Source organism: Onychomys torridus, chromosome 7 (genome assembly GCF_903995425.1).
Source record: "Onychomys torridus chromosome 7, mOncTor1.1, whole genome shotgun sequence".
In the NCBI taxonomy this organism is placed as follows: Eukaryota; Metazoa; Chordata; class Mammalia; order Rodentia; family Cricetidae; genus Onychomys; species Onychomys torridus.
The window spans coordinates 33,318,726-33,341,389 of NC_050449.1; the positions used below are offsets into that span (position 1 = coordinate 33,318,726).

The 22,664-nt window shown below is 37.5% G+C and overlaps 2 protein-coding genes across 2 annotated transcripts; one reads left to right on the top strand and one right to left on the bottom strand.

Annotated features, from left to right (window-relative positions):
• Positions 1-7,907: 7,907 nt before the first annotated feature.
• Positions 7,908-8,843, top strand: LOC118588067 (olfactory receptor 10G7). The gene has a single exon (XM_036194377.1). The coding sequence runs from the start codon at positions 7,908-7,910 to the stop codon at positions 8,841-8,843; it is 936 nt and encodes a 311-aa protein (XP_036050270.1).
• A 10,051-nt stretch (positions 8,844-18,894) lies between these two features.
• LOC118588029 (olfactory receptor 10G4) lies at positions 18,895-19,827 on the bottom strand. The gene has a single exon (XM_036194303.1). The coding sequence runs from the start codon at positions 19,825-19,827 to the stop codon at positions 18,895-18,897; it is 933 nt and encodes a 310-aa protein (XP_036050196.1).
• Positions 19,828-22,664: the final 2,837 nt, after the last annotated feature.

The window sequence follows — 22,664 nt, forward strand, 5'->3', positions numbered from 1 at the left end:
TCAGCTCAGCCTGGTAGATTCAGTACAGGCAGGTCCAGTCCCCTCCTTCCAGGCTGAGCAAAGTATCCCTGTGTAAGCCCCAGGTTCCAAACAGCCAGCTCATGCACTAAGGACAGGTCTGGGTCCCAACTGCCTGGGTGCCTCCCAAACAGTTCAAGCTATTCAATTGTCTCACTTATCCAGAGGGCCTGATCCAGCTGGGTTTCCACAGCCTTTGATTATTAATTCATGTGCTTCCATTTGTTTGGCAATTTGTCCCTGTGTTTTTCCAATCTTGGTCTCCACAATTCACACTCTTACAGTCCCTCCTCTTTCTCAACAATTGGACTCCTGGAGCTCCACCTGGGGCCTGGCTGAGGATCTCTGTATCCACTTCCATCAGTTATTGGATAAGAGTTCCAACACGACCGTTAGGGTGTTTGGCCATCTGTTCACCAGACTAGGTCAGATCAGGCTTTCTCTCAACCATTGCCAGCAGTCTACAGAGGATGTATCATTGTGGATTTCTGGGGACCACTCCAGCACTCTGCCTATTCCTGTTCTCATGTAGTCATCACTTATCATGGTCTGTTATTCCTTGTTCTCCCTTTCTGTTCTTGATCCAGCTGGGATCTCCTGCTCCCTCAAGCTCTCTTTCTCTCGAACCTTGCCCTATAGTACTCCCACTGTCATCCAGGTTGTTCATGTAGATCTCATCCATTTCTTTGTCATTGGGCAATCCCTGTGTCTTTCCATGTGGTGTCATGATATATAACTGACCTTACTTTTCTGTGATCATATTTATCTACAAGGAATAATCTGATACTTCTATTCACACTGTGTTATAAAATTGTTACTCTGATCATTTCCTGCTTTATTTCACTTTTACCTATATAATAGCTTTTTCTCTGGATAAAAATGTCATTAAGTGTCATTACTGTCAAGATTGAAGATGTGGAGGAGGCAGGAATTCTGACTCTCAACCCTGTCTTCTGTGAAACAGCCAGACCCTCTGTGTTAATACAATTAGACCCCATCACAGATGTAGTCACAACAGACAAACACTTCAAAAGCAACTAACCCTCCTGCATGTAAGACAGAAGCAAGGGTGATAATGCAGCAGTAATAAATGTTGCATATAGGATCACTACAAAATAAGAGATGAAATCTAAGGCCCTGTGAGACTATTAATGAACAGAGTAAATCACACAGATTTTTAAAAAGTGCTATTCAGACTCTAAATCGTATTTTATTTTCATAAACTAGAAAAAAAATAAACTATTTTGTAACCTAGGAGTTACTAGAAGTTACTAAACTCTCCTTTTTATCTATACCTTTCTGTTTCTAAATAAACTCACAATGCTAACATACAAGTTACCTAACTATACTTCCAAGATCCTTCTACTCATCCCCACAATACCTCTCCTGCACATCTCTTCTCAAGAAAGCATATGAAGCCATGACTTTAATCCCCATGCTTAGGAGGCAGAAGCAGGAGGGTCTTTGCAAGTTCAAAACCAGTCTGCTCTATATAGTAAGTTCTGGCCAGTCATGGCTACATATTAAGACCATATCTCCAAAAATAATAAAATGGAGTAAGTGTTAAAAGGATCTGATATCACTTCAGTGAAAAACATCCAAAACAAGCTCTCATTCAGAATGAAGAATTCTTTGAAAAAGTACTGAATTTCTGTGGAGTTTCTTGTGATGTCCTTGATGTCCCGCTGGTTCCTACAATCCTTCCTCCCTCTCTTCAGCAGGATTCCCGGAACTCATCATAATGTTTAGCTGAGGGTCCCTTCATCTGTTGCCCGAACTCATCATAATGTTTAGCTGAGGGTCCCTTCATCTGTTTCTATCAGTTACTGGGTGAAGGCTCTCTGATGACAACTGGAGTAGACACCAATCTGATCACAAGAGGTGGCCAGTTCAGGCTACATATCCACTATTACTAGGTGTCTAAACTAGGGTCATCCTTGTAGATTCCTGGGAGATTCCCTTGCATCGGGTTTCTATTGATCCTAATATGCCCCCTCTTTCCAGTCATCTCTTTCGGTACTCTTCTCCTCTATGCATCCCCAACCTGATTTCTCAAGTTCCCATCTCCACCTTCACCCAGTTCACCCAACAGAGCTCTTCTCCCTTTCCCAGGGAGATTCAAGCATCCTCCCTAGTTCCCTCCTTGTTACCTAGCCTCTCCAGGTCTGTGGATTGTTATTCTTTTCTTTATAGCTAATATCCGCTATGAGTAAGTACATACCATGTTTGTCTTTCTGGGTCTGGGTTACCTCACTCAGGATGATTTTGCTCTCAAATTTCCTGATGTTATTGTTTTTAACAACTAATCAGGCTCATAGGAACTCACGGAGTCTGAACCAACAATCAGGGAGCCCTCCACATATATGTGACAGTTGTGCAGCTTGGTCTAGTTGTGGGACTCCTCACAATGGGAGCAGTCCCTAGTGCTTTGTTGGCTCTTGGGAACCTATTCCTCATGCTGGATTGCCTTTTCTAGCCTAAATACAAGGGAAGACACTTAGTCGTACTGAAACTTGATATGCCATGCTTTTTTGATACCCATGGGAGGCCTGCCCCTTTCTGAACAGAAACTGAGAAGGAGTGGATTGCGGGGGAGGGGGGAGGAAAGGAGGGATGGGAAACTAAAATAAATAAATAGACAGACATCCTGACAGACAGATAAAGTGTTGAATTTCCATGAAAGCAGACTTCCAATAGAACTTTTTGAACCATCTCTCAAGAAACAAAGAGCCATTCTTTAGCAAAGTTGGAAGACTCGATGCTTCATTCAATTCAAATTCTAAAACGTTATTATAAACCTCTTATGAACTTTTGAATTTACTGTCAAAGCACCTATTAACAATTTTGAAAATTACTAATCCTCTGAAATAAGCTGGAAATATAACAAGGATGAGTGTGTGGTCTGTGTCTTGGATTCAAAGGGAGAAAATGCAAATCTTGTCTTTAGCCTCTGTGCAGTCCCATCTTATCAAAAATAGGGGTTTGTCTTAGAAACACATCCTGCTACCCTAGAAACTTGAGGAAAACCATCTCTCTTCAACATGAAATGTGTTCTCCTGCAGCTGGTACATGTCTAGAGTTCTGCTTGCTTCTGCTAACCCTTGTTCTGCTTATATGACTCTCCCCCTTAGCCTCCTCTGTCCTGTGGGGCATGCTTTGTATTGTGTTCATTTTACCTGCACAAACAAGGAGAGGAGAATCCTAGCACATGAGAGAGAATTCATATACATGGCAAGTTCCAAGACCTGTCAGTAAGTCCTCAATGAGAACACAATGGAGGGGAGACATGATGGTGGGAATAAAATTGTATGTGTGTGTGTATTAAGGTTGGGGGTGTGTGGGTGTGTGTGTATGTGTGCATGTGTGTCTTTGTGTGTGTCTATGTGTGTGTATCTGTGTTCACAAAACTGGCTTGTAGAGGGAAGATTGAAGACATGGAATCAGAAAGATTCTTTGTTTAGAAATCCAGTCTTTCAGTGATAAAAATTAGAAATTATCTTCCCCTTCAACTCATTTTCTACCACAGAAGAGCTTTCTTCAATAGGCATATACATGCATAAGCATTTCTATTTTCTCATTATTTAGTTCCCCAAGTTCCATGTGTAGAAAATTTGGTCCCCAGTCAATGGCACTATGTAGCGGTCAACATTTTTAGGAGGCAGAGCCTAGTTTGAAGGAGGCAGTCACTAGGGGTGTGACCAGGAAGGGTATATTAGCCCCTGAACCACACTTTTGCCTTCTCACCATTTGAGACGAGCAGTCACAATTGCTATTTCTGACCATAGAGATCAGCCACGCCACATTCACAAAGCAATGAAATCATATGACCATAGAATAAAATGTCTGAAATAATAAATAAAAGTAAATCTTTCCTTCTTTACAGTTTATCATCTTTGCTATTTTGTCTCAGCAATGGAAAGCTAATACAACATATCAATGTATAAATGTCTTCAAAACATAATGATAAGTAACAGATACTATGTATGTTTTGATGTTGCCTTATAATTACACACAATTAAATTTCAAAAATGCACATTTTAACTATATAAAATAGCAATGCCTTGAAAAGTAATTGTAAATCAGAATAAAGAAATCCTAAGAATGGATGAACAAAGATAAGTGAGATCAAAATGTTAACAAAGGCAAGTAGAGATGAGGTGCCCAATGATTGTTGGCAATATGTAACATTTTAATACCAATGATAATTGCAGGAGTGTTTAGTTCATAATAAATATGAACAGTGTAGGTATGCTTATAAATTTTTATAAATATGCTTGTCATATGATTATATAAAGAAAGTGGCGAAAATAGATATACTGTAGATTTTATATCCTGGTCCACACACTAACAGGGTTTATATTTAATCGGCCAGCCCAAGTGAATAACAAACTGGACCAAATGCACACAAACAGGTGCTTTCAGATCTGGGAAATGTGCAGACAACCAAAATTTCTGAGGAAGGAAAATTTAGGAACTGAACACTTTTGTTTTGAAGAATTTTCTGGATTGTGGTGCAGGGGTCTTACATAGAGAACAAGCAGACAGCATAATCATCTAAATAAAAATCAGTCTGATACATTATCCAAAATCAGTGAGTTTAGCTGAACTACAGGACACAATACTGAGATAAAACACCTATTATCTTTCTACATGTTAAAATTATCACTTAAAATATCAAGATAGGAAATAATGATAAATCTGGGAAGATGAGCTAGGTCTGATTACTGAAACAAATGCATTGTTAAGAGATATAAAAGACATATATGGTATCCATGGTTCAGACACAATACTTACAAAATGTCTGTTCTCTCATAATTACTCTGTATGTTCAATGCAAGGCTGACTAAAACCAAAACAGATCTGTTTGTAGAAATTAGAAAGTTGATTCCAAAATAACATGAAAGTGCAAAGAACATTGAACAGCAAAAGTTGTTTAAAGACCAAACATTCAAGGAGGAACACTGGCAGAGCAAGTCCAATGATGAAATGGTTGCTAAATACAGTCATGTGGAGTCCTGTTCTTATCTATTCGTTTGCAGAGCATCAGAAGATGACCCCATCATATGGGAATAGTCTGGGTGGTGTGGGGCATTATCTTATATAAACTCTACAAGTGAAGAATTATATATAATTTTATTTATTATTACTATCATCATTGTGTATGTATGATTGTGTGAGAAGGTATACATGTCATGCTGGACTTGTAGATGTCAGAAGATAATTTTGGAGGCCAGTTCTCTACACTTTCATGTAGGTCCTTAGGGATCAAACTCAGGTTGCCAAGGTTGTATAACAAACACGTTACCTAATGAGCCATCTCACCAGCCTGAGTGTGGAATTCTTGATGATGCCAGAAGCCCTGGTTTGTTTATCACATAGATTCTCACTGTATTGTGAAGAAGAGCCTAAAAAAGGGGATAATTCTTTTCTTCTTGCTGAAAAGATCAAACTCATTCAATGCCGTCATTCAGATCCTCTTAATAGAAAACCTTTACTGAATAGGATTGCATCTCTCATGAGAATAAAATACCCAAACTGGGTGCATTTCATAAAGTAATATTGAGATATATTAAGCAGAACTAAACTGCCAGTAACTTTTAAAATAAATTTTCTAAAAAAAATGTGGTGGTTTTACATAGATAAAATATGTCTTAATTTAAGTAGACACCCAATGTTAGAAAATTGAGTGTTATGATAGGTTAATTGTCAGGAATGTTAATTTAAGGGGCTCCAGGTACAAAACTCTTCCACAGAGAGGAATATTGCTCATCTATAGGTACCAGCATTGCTTTTAGCACAGTGTGGGCTTTGGATTGTTATATAATGCTTTTTATTTTTATGAAAACTCTTTCACTAGTAATTAACACATGCACTAATTCCAGGAGGAAACATCTAATTTTCTTTCTTTCATTAATTGATGTGAAAACAAACAAGAAAAATCACTTTCACATAAAAATTGCAAACATTTTTTAAATGTAAAGAAGGAATAAAGGCAGAAGCTTCAAAGAAATCTCTGAGCCAGCAAATGTGAGGTAACATCAATTTCTGGACAGAAGCCCTGGAGAGGAGTGGTTTAATTAGTAAGCTATGTCTCTAGGAAACACCACCTGAGTAATCCTGGAGCATAGAAAAGTTAAAGATTCATCAAAGAGATTTGTAGCCACTACAGAGAATTGCCCCCTAGGGAATAAAAGTCCTTATTTTCCACTTATGAAATCACAGAAGAAATCTAGGATGAATATTAATCATTCCCTGCAGAAGTCTTGAAGATAGACTTTGATGGTTATTCATTACATTTTGGCAAAATAAAAAGGTCAAAAGAATGATGGCCCATCAAAGCAGAACCAGCTTACAGACATGAATTTGGCTAGAACTATCAATGTTTATAATAATGTTGAAATATGCTTGCCTATGAAGAATCTAGGGCCAAAATATTGTCTCCTGAAAAACCAACCCAATCTTAAACTCTATTTCAAAAGGATCTTGTTTCTACAGTTTTTCTTCTTGTTTTTAACCATGCAGGGGGACAACTGCTATTACTCATCAAGGATATGAAGCTTGTATAAACCTTAATATCTGCCTCGTGATCCAAAAAGAACTCCACAATTGGTAAGCAGCCAAAATTGTCTAAACTCAACATGTCATTCATGGTTGGTAACACTGGAAAATATATGATATATTTAAAGTGGAAACTCTTGGATTCTTCAGTCTTCTTAAAGTCAGTTTACATTGCCTTAGTTGTGACTTAGCTAACATTGCATAGTTTAATAAAGGCCTGTTATATAATGCATCAGTCAATTAAGTACTTTCCCTGTACACCACAGCATTGTACCTCTGAACAATGAACCCAGTGCCAGCAGACTTCCACACAGGAAGGCAAAGATGACAAGTACAGAAGTATCATAATTACTGAGCAAGTGACACTCCTTTTCAATTGGGTAGGTCTAGATTTCTGGCCAGATTTCTATTGAGGTTCCATGACTTTTCGCTACTTTTTAAATTTAACTGTATTGTTTATGAGACACCAGTCTGCTCTATGAAGGAAAAAAAAAACATGTCTTATCTCTGAAATAATAGATATCCTACAAACAAACAAAAATAATTTCAGACTGTATATACAGTTTGTATGTTTAGATTTCATAGCAAAATATGTTATTATATTTAATTCAGACCTAATAGTCAAAGATGAGACATGTTTAGCTCTCTTTACAGTTTAAGGACAATTTTTCATGAACATTTCAAAATGTACAGAGATGATTTGATCACACTTCCATAGAATGAACACTAGCTTGGCGTCTTGGAGAAATAAGAAAGGATGGAGGAAATGTGCTCTGACCACTACTGTACTAATTTTCAACTCTTCTTATGACCAGGAAGGCAGAACACAGGTAAAAGGCAAGCAGGCTCTCTGTAATACACAAATACTGCAGGTACACTCACTCCTGGTATCTTACCAGACAGCATCCAGGAGGAAGCTTGCTGTAATTTTCTCATTCAAATGCAATTATTTAATGATCACAGGGGGAGAATGAATGACTGGAAGGGTGTGTGTGTGTGTGTGTGTGTGTGTGTGTGTGTGTGTGTGTGTGTGTACATGCACAAGCACCCACACATGATAAAGGAAAGGAGAGACGGCTATCAGAATGAAGGTTGGTGCTGGAAGAAGTTTATCAGCACTACTTATTACTTGATCATAATCATTATAATTTTATAAAACAAAGAATTCTAAATTTGATCCTCTTGTTAAAAGTGAACTATTTCATGTAAATTTTACATTCTTTTTATATGGCTAACAGGGATATGAGGTGTCTGTATCAAATATAATAAAACAATTTATATTTTGTGTTCTTCATCAGTGAAAATTCAATGGCCATATTTCATATGAAGACATGTCAAACATGAGCATAGTGACCACGTTCTTCCTCTCAGGCATTCCTCATGCACCAGTCCTAGACACCATGCTCTTTGCAATCTTCCTGATGATTTATATTCTCACCGTGCTGGGCAACCTCCTCATCCTGATAGTGATCAGGGTGGATTCCCACCTCCACACACCCATGTACTACTTTCTCACTAACCTCTCCTTTATTGACATGTGGTTCTCCACAGTCACAGTGCCTAAAATGCTGATGACCTTGGTGTCCCCAGGGGGTGGGGCTATCTCCTTCCACAGCTGTGTGGCACAGTTCTACTCCTTCCACTTCCTGGGTAGCACTGAGTGTTTCCTCTACACAGTCATGTCCTATGATCGCTACCTGGCCATCAGTTACCCACTCAGGTACAGCAGCATGATGAGCGGGAGAATGTGTGCCCTCCTGGCTGCTGGCACCTGGCTCACTGGTTCCCTGCATTCTGCTGTCCAGACCTCGTTGACTTTCCATTTGCCCTACTGTGGACCCAACCAGATCCAGCATTATTTCTGTGATGCTCCTCCCATTCTGAAGCTGGCCTGTGCAGACACCTCAGCCAATGAGATGGTCATCTTTGTGAACATTGGTGTGGTGGCCTCAGGCTGCTTTCTGCTGATTGCACTGTCCTATGTGTCCATTGTCTGTTCCATTCTGAGGATCCGCACCTCAGAGGGCCGACAGAGAGCTTTCCAGACCTGTGCTTCGCACTGCATTGTGGTCCTCTGTTTCTTTGGCCCTGGGATCTTCATCTACCTGAGGCCAGGTTCCAGGGATGCTGTGGATGGAGTTGTGGCCGTTTTCTACACTGTGCTGACACCTTTACTCAACCCTGTTGTGTACACTCTGAGGAACAAAGAAGTGAAGAAAGCCCTGTTAAAATTAAAATATGGGTCAGTATTTACTCAGGGTAAATAATCAAGTAAAGAATATGCTAATGTCTTTAAAATCTCTTATTAAATTATGCTTCCAATGTGGTGATGAGAATTTCAAAAGAGCTCTTCAAATATCTAACCCTAACTTCTAATGAAGTAACTGATAATTTTTCAGTCCTTGGTAAACACTTTTATGAATCCCAAAGAAAATCCTTGTGAGCGTGATCATCTCAGCAGAAGGGGCACACTGCTGTTTTGGTTTGTGTTCTGAGAAAAACAACTTAATTTTACTACCTATACAAATATTTTCCAGAATTTCAATCCAGTGTCATATTCTTACAGTATGCTTTATTCAATTGAATCTTCTTCTTTGCGTGTTTTATACACTTCATAATAAAAATTATATATAATACAGTCCACTAAAAAACAATATACTTATGAAGAAATTGATAGATTGGAAACACTTAACAAAACAGTTTTATTCCCCAAACTGTCTTTATTCTCTTTCATGAGCTAAAACAATTATAGATATTAACTTTTTTAATACCCTGACAACTATGAGAGCTATATCCATGAATGTGATATATACATTTATGTTTCCTGTTGGTTACTGATAACCACTATCAGCTATCCTTCTCTGGAAAATTCCTGACATTTTTGTCCAAATTCCAAGTGTCCATTTCAGAAACCTTAAATTTTATTCTGTAAAAACATAAAGACAGACATTAAGTGCAAAAAAAAAAGTCCTTAGAGAAAAAGGATCAAAAGTATTCATTGAGTTTATTCTCCAGTTTATACAGATTCTCATATAATTATGCTAGTTCTGCAAGTTGTGTTTATTTGACTTAAAGTATAAATTGTAGTTTGGACACTTTGTAAGAAGCAAGATTTGCACCATAAGTCCCACAATCAATTGTACACATATATACAGAAAGTGTAAATTACATTTCCTAAAAATGTTTCATGTACATGTCACATGCATCCTCTTAATGCAATACATGCCACCCTTTCTACCAGATGAGGAAGGCGGAGCTGGAACACTAACATAAAGTGTACCCAGACTCCTAATATTTGTTCCAACTGCATTTCAGAGGGGTTTGAGAAAGAACATCCTTCTGTGATAGCTTGCCATGGCTTCCTTGAATAAGTTGTGACACTGTGCTGAGAATAAAATCCTACTAACTCTGGTAGCCTGGCACACAACATTCATAAAGTTATGCACAAGGTTATGCAATGGCAAGGGCCCACCACATAACTCATCTCATTTTGCAGGGTCAAAAGGCAATGTGCAGAAGCACTTATCCATGCTGGGATGACTTTATTCTAACCAAGAATTTCTACCATTGGACTGTCTTGTTTTTATTTATCTGTTTGTTGTTCATTCGTCTGTGAGATAACATCTTACTATGTGGCTCCGGTTGACTTTGAACTTTCAGTTCTCATGTCTCAGCCTGTAAGTTACAGCTGTGCACCACCACAATGTTCCCAGTGATGACTATTAATTAGTATATAAGACTCTCTTTGAAAATGTCCTCCTAGTTTACCAGGAAGAGAATAAGGCAGGTATTTGTTTTATAATTTTTTTCCCACAGTGTAAAAGGTATTATGGCAAATTGTAAGTTTTATGGTTAACCTCTTAAAGCAGCCCAGCTGGAGCCTCCCTCTGGTTCACCCATCAGGATGAGCAACCTTGGCTGTCTGTCCAGTTAGATACAGGTTCCTGTCAACTAATATGCCTAGTCTGGATGTGGACATTACTAAGGAATTAAAAGAAATGTAGAATGCTTTAGCTGGGGTCTCTAGTGACCAATTTTTGTCTCCTCAGAACTAGAGGACTCAAGCACAATATAATTTGGCATACAAATCAAAAGCTCTGTGAATTGAGGGCATACCACATAAACTTTATGCACAGTATATGAAATTTTCATTAAAAACCACAGTAAACAAATGCCTTTGTCACTTAAATGTGCAGATCATCACCTTTCTTGGATGTGTATGACTAACCTCCTTGCCTTATCTTTGCAGGATGCCCTGTGTTTAACATGCCATCTCATATATGCTTTGTAACATTCTAAAACCCACCATTTTTTCATTGTGCCCTGGAGCTCCAGAACATGCCTTAAATCTCTGTGTCTTCTATTCCTGAGATTTAGGTGTCACTTAATTAAAATAATTGAAGAAATTGCTGCATTGTTTAATTACAGAGAAAATAGAGCTGAACTGATCAACACAAGTATCAGCACTGGAATTGTTATAAAAGTTACCCTAGCCTTTAAGGATTTGAGTCCCTACATGTTATCCAGTTACTACTTACAATTTTAAATCCTTTTCAATTGTTAATTAGCCCAGAACACACAATTTCAGAAAAATCCATCAGATACATCATAAAACACACCCATACCGAATACAGATTTACCTGGAAATGGTATCCCTGGTTACTGGCATGTGTGGATACTTTTATAGTTTGATGCTTCAAGAGATGTTAATTTGAGAAAAACTTCCAAGTAAATAGAACAAAACATGGTAGAATATGGTCAAAGATTATCTGAAGTTTCAACATAGTATATGTCGAGTGTAAGCAAACACCAGCTGTTGTGGTGTTGTTTTTTAATTTTCTCCTAAAATTTTCCTTTGAAAACTTAAGTCAATGATTACTGTTTTTCACTGATGCTACCCTGACCTGAAAGAAAGAAGTAATCTGGAAGTTATCTAAAAGCAACATAGTATAAAAGACAGTGCATTGAATTTAGTACCAGATAGTGGGATCAAAGCTTGACCATATTCCTTACCTGTCATGCACATTTAGATGACAGCACCTATCAGATTTCTCCTAAAGATTAAATTGAGATAATCTAGTTGAAATATATAATATTTCACAATTTCAATACTGTCCATGGTTTTCTTTTTAAATGTTAATTTGATATATTTTAACATTATATAAATTTCATTAATAGTTACATTTGTTGCAAAGTTAATAAATATGGGTATATAAAATAAATAAAGATAATCAACTGGACATAAAAATGGCTGAATTGAGCCAGGTGTGGTGGCATACCCCTTTAATGCCAGCACTTGAGAGGTAGAGGCAGGTGGATCTCTGTGAGTTCAAGGTCATCCTTGTCTATACATCAAGTTCCAGGACAGCCAGGGATGTTACTAGGGAAACCCTGTCTCAAGAAATCAAAAAGAGAAAAAAAAATGGTTGAGTTATAAATAATTATATTTATTAAGCCAATTTATCAGTAATTAAAAGAATTTACATTTCTGCCTCCTTAAAAACACTGTTTAACTGTCAGGGAAAGTACAAACAGACAACTGTGACTTCAACCAGCAAAAAAAGTTGTACACACCAAAGAAGACACTCCAGAAAATGACAACCCTAGACTGAAAGAAAAATTTGCATGTCATCTGTTTGATACAGAGTTGATATCCAAAATAGACTATTCAAAACACTTAATATATATGTGTATGAGTACATAAATATTGCATGCATGTGTGAGAGATGAGTCTCCAAAGATGGGTCTCCAAAGATGGGTAAAAGTACTTGAATATTTTCCAAACAATTCATATGAATTGCCAAGATGTATTGGTGAAATTATTACAGCCACTCCATGTAGTTAAAAGGGAGGTTTATTTTGTGGGGTAACTTACAAATGAAGGGATAGGTTGCAGGGTCTGGCAAAGGTATGGCGCAGTATTGCGGTGTTCTCTGGAGAACTCTGCTCCATCTACCTCCAGCGTCCAGGGTCCCAGAACCAAGAGAAGCCTCTCCTCTCCATCCTGGGTCTTCAGCTTCCTCCCTCAGCCCCGCCTTGTGGGCGTGACCATTACCGAAGCCTCAATGGGGGTTGGACCTTACAGGTCAAGGCTGGGATGGCTACCCACTACATCAATGTATGCCTTCAATATCACTAATCATCAAGAAAATACAAATCAAGCCATTAATGTGAAATGGTAGATATGACCAAAACTCAAAACCAGTCCATTACATGGAGACGACTACAAAAACAAAGTTGGTCCATTCTATTTTTCATACATTTTATCACTTTTTATCTTATCTAGCATTATTTACCTATTTTTTTTTAAGCTGAGGATCGAACCCAGGGCCTTTCACTTGCTAGGCAAGAGCTCTACCATTGAGTTAAATCCCCAACCCTATTTACCTATTTTTAAAGTTTAACTTCTTGAGTTTTTTGAAAGTATCATTCAGTACTGTTGCTGTGGGATATCTTTTTGTATGCTGTGAATATGTGTGGCTCTCAATGGATAATGAATAAAGCTTCATTATGTGATTTATATATTGTGAACCCCAATAAACTTATCTGGGGGTTAGAGAACAGAACAGTCATAATATTAAACATAGAAGTTAAGCAGTGGTAGCACACACCTTTAATCCTAGCATTCCAGAGGTAGAGATCCATCTGGATCTCTGTGAGTTCAAAGCCACAAGGGAAACAGCCAGGCATGGTGACTCATGCCTTAATCCCAGGAAGTAATGGCAGAAAGCAGAAAGGTATATAAGGCGTGAAAACCAGGAACTAGAGCCTGGTTAAGCTTATAGGCTTTTGAGCAGCAGTTCAGCTGAGATCCATTTGGATGAGGACTCAGAGGCTTCCAGTCTGAGGAAACAGGATCAGCTGAGGAATTGGCAAGGTAAGGTGGCTGTAGCTTGTTCTGCTTCTCTGATCTTCCAGCATTCATCCAATAACTGGCACCAGGTTTGTTCTTATTAATAAGACCATTTAAGATTCATGCTACATCATTGGCCTATGGCAGGGCAGGATGGAGCCAGGCGGGAAAATCCAAAAGAGATAGTGAATGAAGAAGGGGTAGAGTCAAGGAGTCACCAGCCCACTGCCAAAGGAGCAACAAGATGCCAGCAGACTGGTAATGCCACAGCCATGTGGCAACATATAGATTAATAGGAATGGCTTAATTTAAGATGAAAGAGCTAGCTAGCAAGAAGCTAAAGCCATAGTCCATAAAACCTGTAATTAATATAAGCCCCTGAGTGATTATTTTATAACCAGGTATGTGACCATCTGTGGGAGAGATTTGTCTGGACTGCTGAGCAAAGCAGGAGTGGAGAAATTTTTGGCTACCTACTTACTGTACATACTTCACTTACTCTCTTTCCTCTTTAAATCCTCCTATGCCTTCCTAACACTTTTTCAAATTAATGGCCTCTTTTTCATTATTATTACATAAAATAAAACATGTTTTATGATTTTACTTTTCTTTTTTAATTTTTACACATATGTGTATCTTTTACCATTGCTCATATGTATATGTTTAAAACTGACCAATTGTGATTAGATAACTTATCAGGGAGCTCATCCCTGGAAAAAAAAATCATCCCCTCACAGTAAACACTGATTTCCTCTAACTCTTCATCTTGAAGGAGGGGTTCTTTATGAACGTCCCCTATCCACATTGGCATGCCAACAGCTGTTGTCATTGTAAAGATCTTGTTTAAGCAACCATATTATCAAGATCCATGGTAGCAGCTTGACTGCCATATCCAAAGGACACTAGCTTGTCAATTATTGGTCTTAATTCCTGAGTAAATGGAATTCTACTCAGAAAGTTCTTTTAAGGTACTGCATGTGGAATATATATATATAATTTTCAAGATTATAATATAATTATTATTACATTATATTATAACCCTTACATTTCCTTCCTCCAGCTCCTCACATGTATAACTTCTTCTCTCTTTAAATCTATGACTTCTTTTTCTTTGTTGTTCCATATATAATATATATTTACATATATACAAAGAAATATATATGTATGTATTCTTCTCAGTCCATAAAATGATGTGTGTGTGTGTGTGTGTGTGTGTGTGTGTGTGTTTTCAGATCTAACCATTTGGTATTGGATAACCAATTGGTGTGCTCTTTCCTGGGGGGACATGGCATTCCTTATTGGCATATAGTTCTTTATGTAGGGTTGAGGTCGTATGTACTTTCCCCATTCCACATTAGTAAGTCAATTGGTGTCATCCTTCTTAATGTTGGATGTGAGTTCATCATGCACATCATTTATTGTGTTGAGGTATGTTCCCTCTCTATTTAGGAATTTTATCATAAAGACATGTTGAATTTTGTCTGAATTTAATCATAAAGACATGGCTGAATTTTCTGTATCTATTGAAAAGATCATGTGTGTTTTTACTTTAAGTAAGATCATGTAAGTTTTTACTTTGTCTATTTATATGATCTATATGATGATTTATGTATGTTGACTATCCCTGAACATCAAAGATAAAAAATTGATTATGTTGGATGATCTTTTTTTATACAGCCTGAATTCAATTTGAAAGTATTTTTATGAGAATTTTTTAATCTATGTTCAATAGGAATATTGAACTATAGGAGGTTTTTTTGTTTGTTTTTTGTTGTTTTTTTGTTTGTTTGTTTGTTTTGTGGAGCTGAGGATCAAACCCAGGGCCTTGTGCTTGCTAGGCAAGCACTCTACCACTGAGCTAAATCCCCAACCCCAACTATAGTTTTTTCTTTTTCTTTTTAATGTGTTTTACATGGTATGTGTATGACAGTAACACTGGTTTTACAGAAGGAACTCTTCTGATTCTTGTCTTTTTAATAATTTAAGAAGTATTGGTCATAGATCTCTTTGAAGTCTGACAGAATATTGCTAAGAGTCCTTCTGAGCCTGGGCATTTCTTACTCCAATGCATTTTATTGCTGTTTTTAACTTAATGAAGTATATGTTTGTCAAGGTCTCCTACTGTTTTAAATTTCTTTGGTGTCTGTCATGATGTTTCCCTGTTCATTTCTGCTCTGTTAATTTAGATTGTATCTTTCTTATTGTTAGCTGGGCCAAGCTCTGTCAATGTTTATCTTTTTGTTGCACCAGCTCTTAGATTTGTTGAATGTTTGTGTTGGTTTCTTTGTTAGTTTTCCATTGAGTTCTGCTCTTATTTCTGCTATGTCTTCCTATCTGCTTGGTTTAGGTTTGGTTTGTTTGTGGTTTTTGAAAATTCTTAAGTTGTATCAATAAGTCATTTATTCAAGCTCTCTGATTTTTTTCTCTTTTTAAAATTATTTTTATTTTCTTTCTCTCCTTTTTCTCTGACTCTACATATTCTTTCCTCTCCCCCAACTTCTCTCATATATTTTTAGATCTTTTTAATGTAGGCATTTAGAGCTATACATTTCCCTCCTAGGACAGCTTTTAAAGTGTCCCAGGGTATTTTTGTATTGTGTTTTGATTTTCATTTAATTCTATGATGTTTCTTGATAATTTATTTTACCCACTTATCATTCAGTAATGTGGTAGTCAGTCTCCAGGAGTTTGTGTAATGAGTAGAGATTCTTTTGATTATCTACTATTGATAACTATTGATTCTAGCCTTTATTGTATTGTGAGCATAGAGGATACATGGAGTTATTTAATTTACCTGTATTTGTTGAGATTTGTTTTGTGTCCCAGTATATGAGGGTCTTGAGAATCTCACCTGCCTGTGCCTGTTCATGATCTATGAGATCTGAGCTAGGCCTTAGAATATGGGGATCTATTTTCCTAATTTTTAAGAGAAACATGTTGAAAACTTGTACTTATATTTTTGCTTTTCTACTTTCTAAATAAAAGCACCATTGGCTCATCTTTGTAATTGAGGACAACTCTGTACCAAGGTGGCTGTAGTTTTCTGTATTTCCAAAATTTTGAGTTTGTAACAGAAGGTATCCAGAAAGCATGTCAGTCCAAACTCTGTAGGGGAAAGAAAAAAAAAGATGCTGCAGAATGCAAAAAACAAAAATTCCAGTCATCTGTAATAGAAGATTAAGTGAGTTTCCTCTACACAGTCATGTCCTATGATCACGCCTTGCTCATCATTGCCCACTCAGGTATAGCAGTATGATGAGTGTGAGAACATGTGCTCCCTGGCTTCTAGCACTTGGCTTCATGGGTCCCTGAACTCTGTCGTCCACACTGATTTTGCACTGGACCAACTATGGACTCAGCCAGACCCAACGTTATTTCTGTGATGTGTTGCCAATCCTCAAGCTGTTCTGTACAGACACAGACACCTCGATTTCTTTTCTTAAGGCAGCACAAGTTCCCTGTCTTGATAGTTCTAGGGAACAGAAACTAAACAAACTGAGTATAAGCTGGTAGACAGAATTATTTTCTTCTGGACACTCTGAAGACAATTTCTTTACTTGCTTTTTCTAGATTCTAACATTGATCTATAGTCTTCCATTTTAGACCCTTTAATTGCTCTGCTTTCTTGTCATAGCTCTTGCTTATGATTTTGAACTTTTTTCTCTTATGCCTTCTGATGACATTGGGCCATTATGATTACTACATGAGGACTTTTATGATTAATCCAGGACAATCTCTTCATTTAAGAAATGTACCCATATTAACAAAACCCCCCTTTGTCCTGTAAAGTATAATATTCAAAGGTTGTGATGATTAGGAAATAGACTAATCTTCATTGTAAAAGAATTGCAGTGGCATTATCATATACGCTTTTTATATGGATTAAATGGAGACATTCACAAAAACCTGGATAGCACAGTGACGTGATTAATTAATATTAATATTTTGAGTTAAAACTTCTTAAATATAATATTTTATCTATTCTTTGAGACTTTCATGTGTGAATGCAAGGTATTTGGATCATGTTCTTCCCTTTTCTCTAAAATCTCTACAACCTCCTAGGTATCCAACACATACATCCCTCTTCCAACTTCATTACTTATTATTTTCATTCTTAGTAATGACACACTGAATCTATTTAGCACTGTCCCATCCCCATCTACTAGAGCATGGTCAACTTATGAGAAACAACACTCCTGGAGAAAACTGACTCCCCTTCCTCTGCAAGGCATCCATTATCAATAGCACCCAGCTTCTGGCCATTTATTCCCCTTCTCCTTCCGCGCTGAAGTATTGAAGAGGTGCATCTCGTGTGCTTTTTGTGTGGGTAACCATAGCTATTATGAGTTCATGAGTGCACCCATCCTGATATGTCCAAAAGAGACTGATTCATCCCAATATTCCCCATCCTCCTGCTCCATCCTAAGTGTGTTCAATATACTCTGAGGATTATCATCTTTAAAATATTGAATCTCCCAGTCTGTTAAAATTCTTCATGGATAATCACATTTCCCCAAATATGTACTGAGCTGTGAACATAACTGAGATCATTTACTTTACTGGTTGTCTTGTATTGTACCACACATTGTCTTACCAAGGAGAAAGTGCCTCTCCTGGTAATGAAAACAGTACATGCCATGTTGTATGGAGGTTAGGTGACTAGGATTTTATTTTTTACTGTACTTGTTATGATTCAGCATATGTATGTACTTAATATATTTTGATTTTTAGGTGTTGAATCATAACAAATACATTCAAAAGTGATAACTCTACAATGCATATTATAAATGGTTGTAGAACATCGTGACCATTGTTTTATAACATTCCGTTATGTGAATATACAAAAATCTAATTTCATTCTATTGTTATGCATTGGAATAGTTGAATTTTTCCACTAAAACTGAAGCATTTCTAGAAATTAAATTTTTATAAAAATATTACATGCATTTATTCAAACACATACATTTAGATGTGGAAATATCCTTAGAAAAGTATGTATTACATATTATGAAACTTGTTTTGGATATATTTTTCATAGCTATGCACAAGGAAAAACACAGAACCACTGAATAAGTAAAACTCTGCATTTGAAGAACTAAACTAGAGACAAACATGGCTTCTGCTAATTGCGGTAATGCCGTAACTATGGACTTCTGGGTATATGCACAAGAGAAATGAACCCAAAGTGAACATTCTATCATATTAGCTAAAAGAGAATTTCAGCTTCATAAAGCAACCAAGATAACATCATATTGTTTCTTGTTAGTGTTACTTTTATTGTTTGCAAAGTATAAAATATCAAACTATGAGCACATTTGTCACATGTCAGAGATCTAATTGCAATTTGAAAATCCTTAGAAGACATGAGAATTGAATATTCCTAAGAAGGTGGATTCAATGCTGTATTATAATTAAATTATATTGCTGATGTTGGAAAAATTATGTATCTTTTTTATCAGCGTTTACTAGCTCTGAGAAAATGCTACTTTGTCTTTGAGTTTAACCAGGGCTTTCTTCACCTCCTTGTTCCTCAGGGTGTACACAACAGGGTTGAGTAAGGGTGTCAGCACAGTGTAGAAAACTGCCACAACTCCATTGACAGCATCCCTGGAGTCTGGCCTCAGGTAGATGAAAACACAAGGCACAAAGAAACAGAGGACCACAATGCAGTGCGAGGCACAGGTCTGGAAAGCTCTCTGTCGGCCCTCTGAGGTGCGGATCCTCAGGATGGAACAGACAATGGACACATAGGACAATGCAATCAGCAGAAAGCAGCCTGAGGCCACCACACCAATGTTCACAAAGATGACCATCTCATTGGCTGAGGTGTCTGCACAGGCCAGCTTCAGAATGGGAGGAGCATCACAGAAATAATGCTGGATCTGGTTGGGTCCACAGTAGGGCAAACGGAAGGTCAGCGACGTCTGGACAGCAGAGTGCAGAGAACCAGTGAGCCAGGTGCCAGCAGCCAGGAGGGCACACATTCTCCCACTCATCATGCTGCTATACCTGAGTGGGTAACTGATGGCCAGGTAGCGATCATAGGACATGACTGTGTAGAGGAAACACTCAGTGCTACCCAGGAAGTGGAAAGAGTAGAGCTGTGCCACACAGCTGTAGAAGGAGATAGCCCCACCCCCTGGGGACACCAAGGTCATCAGCATTTTAGGCACTGTGACTGTGGAGAACCACATGTCAATAAAGGAGAGGTTGGTGAGAAAGTAGTACATGGGTGTGTGGAGGTGGGAATCCACCCTGATCACCATCAGGATGAGGAGGTTGCCCAGCACGGTGAGAATGTAAATCATCAGGAAGATTGCAAAGAGCATGGTGTTCAGGACTGGTGTGTGAGGAATGCCTGAGAGGAAGAACGTGGTCACTAGGGTCACATTTGACATTTCTTTCACCCAGAATCATTCTCCCTATAGAGATATAAGGATCACTCAGACATTAATGAATAATTATCTGTTTAATAATATCAGACTTCATGCTACTTCATTAGGTCTTATTTCATGATATTGCTGAAATGATTAAGCATCTCTCCCACACACAGGCCTAGGAATACAAATATTGGCATACATAAATACATATAAGAAAAACAAGAAAATGTCTTTGTTTTAGTTTTATTTGGGGTATCATGAATTCCCACAACTACACAAAATACATAAATGTGTTCATCTCAACATTTTGTGAGTCAGGCCTGCTGTGGTATAACTCACAGATCTTAAAACTAAAGGTGTAAACCAGTTAGTTATATAATCTCACCTGAGGGTCAGAATTTTATTGTATACTTATTTATGTACAGCTGTTGATAGAATACAGTTTTGTGCAGTTTTAGATCTGAGCTTCTGATTTGTATAATGGTTCTTAGCAGATTCCAACACTCTAGGATTCTAGAAGTCACTCTAGGACCTATGCAATTCTATGCATCTGGTCATGAAACAACATGGCAAGTCCTTTTTCTGTAACCTGGAGAATCACTTTACTTAAAACAAAATGTGATACAAGATAATCAGTGAAGTAAGTAATCCCCAGCCATGTTCATAGTCAGATACATATTTGGGAAAGGATGATTATTCAGGGAGAGTTTAGTAATTTGTACTAATCTTGGAGTCTAGAGTTCTACCTAACAGAATCAATTTTCTCCTTTGGATTCCCACAGAAACTTCAAGAACCAAAATTGCTGACATTAGTAAGTATTATTGAAACCAATGGTATATTTCAATCATTTGATGTTAAATGTGTTATTTAACATTACTGATTCTGTCCCCATGACTGAAAAGATGCAAGCAAAGATTGGCATTTAGTCTCTGCTCAGTGAATGACAGTGGAACATACAGGATTTAGCCTTGCTGAAGTACTACAGAATTGCCTCTTCTGGATCTTAGAAAGGGAATTTGTCAGTTCTGGTGGAATCCCAGAGACTTCCCACTTTGCCATTACACTCTTAAAGGTTTTGTTTCTGCCTTATTACTGCCTGCTTCTCAAAGAGTCTCTCTAGAGTCTCCAAGACACATAAGACTATCAGGTAGGTACCCCATTACACAGTAGGATTACCTACAACATCCCCTTTGTGCAGAAAAGAAAAGGCTCTATACATATTAAATCCCCGATTCCTCTCTACTTACGTATCATTAAGAAGATCAAATTCTCTCAACCATGAAATGCTGAGTAAGGAAAAGCTTTCTGTTATGCATACGTTTTGCTAGGATTCTGATTCCTCTCTGATGATGGCTTTGTTAGAGACCACGTTTTATCCACACCATGTTTCCTCACAATCCTCAAACAAAAACAGTACTCTGAGAGAAAGAAATGATCCTGTCAAGTCTGTATTGCTTATTCAACACCTATGACACAAAATTGAAAACAGTGCAAAGAGAGAGGCCCCACACCACTCAATCAGAGTAATATTGGGTATGGCTAAGACTGAAATGAATATTTTCACTTGGTACAAAATATGGTCTAGAACTAACAACTATTTTTTAATTGTTTTAACTTTACTGTGTTGTGAATTGACTCATGAAACAATTTTTCACTAAGAAAGAATAAAGGATCTGCTCTTAGAAGATTCCAGATAAAATATATCTTCTCCACAAGGATTGTGACTTCAGCTACAAGAAAATTGTCTTTTTACAAATAGGAGAAAAAATAGTAGAAATTAGATTATTGAAGTCACCACAATGACCATGAGGACCCCCTCAATCGGGGGAAAATAGAGCTCTGAAACATCTACTGCAGCAACCAGACCCAATCACAGAGAAAATACATCCAGAGTTGATAGAAAAGAAAATAGCCATGAAGAGAAGTGCAAGGCAGCCTGAGACCCCAGCAGGAATCTCAATCAAGGTCAGTGTTTAAGTTACATGACTACTGTAACAACATGAGTATTACATGAAGTCCTATAGTTATTGTGTCTATTTATTGATCATCCACCTTCAAATGTATTTCTCTATCTAGTGAGAGAGACCAGGAAGCTAAAGTTAGGACAAAATCTAAGAATTTACAAATGTCATTGATGAATGTGAACACCCACACTAAAAGGAAGGGGGAGCTGAACAAAAACAAGTTAAATTCACTCAAGAACATCTATGAAGTATGGTGCATTTTAGTAGCAAAACATACCTGACCTTTCCAAAACTCTTTCACCTTCTACTTGCTATGGAGAAGCACTAATTTTCATGGTATCATATAAAGAGATACTGTGAGACAAGAAAAAGATGTCCTTTTCTAATTAGAATTCAAACTAATTAATTCAGAGACTAGAAGCCAGCGTGACTAAATGTGCTTGGTTTCAGGTCTCAAGGGATGGGGTTGCCCTGGGGTTTCCAGGTTCCCTTGATGTGCAAAAATACATCAGCAAGACTTTTTGTAAACATGCATGTCTCTCCTCATAATATTTCATGTCTTGCTGGATCTTTCCAGTACCTGTTCTCTACGTAAAATTTTCCAAAGTCCAAGTAATCATGACTTGACTGCTGTCTGAAGCCGCATGCCACTGTTTCTTACACCATCTGTTGTCATAAACTCAAGCATTGCATATTCGTAACATTTGTGTAGTTTTGAATATTCTAATTATACCAATTGATTCCAACCTGGATATGCTTCCTGACACTTGAGACTTACTAACTTTCAGTTACATAAAAGTTTAATGTTCTAGCATCCTCCAGACACAACAGAGCTGATACACTTAGGAACTCTCAGACACTGTGACAGCATGCACAAGAAAGACCTCCAG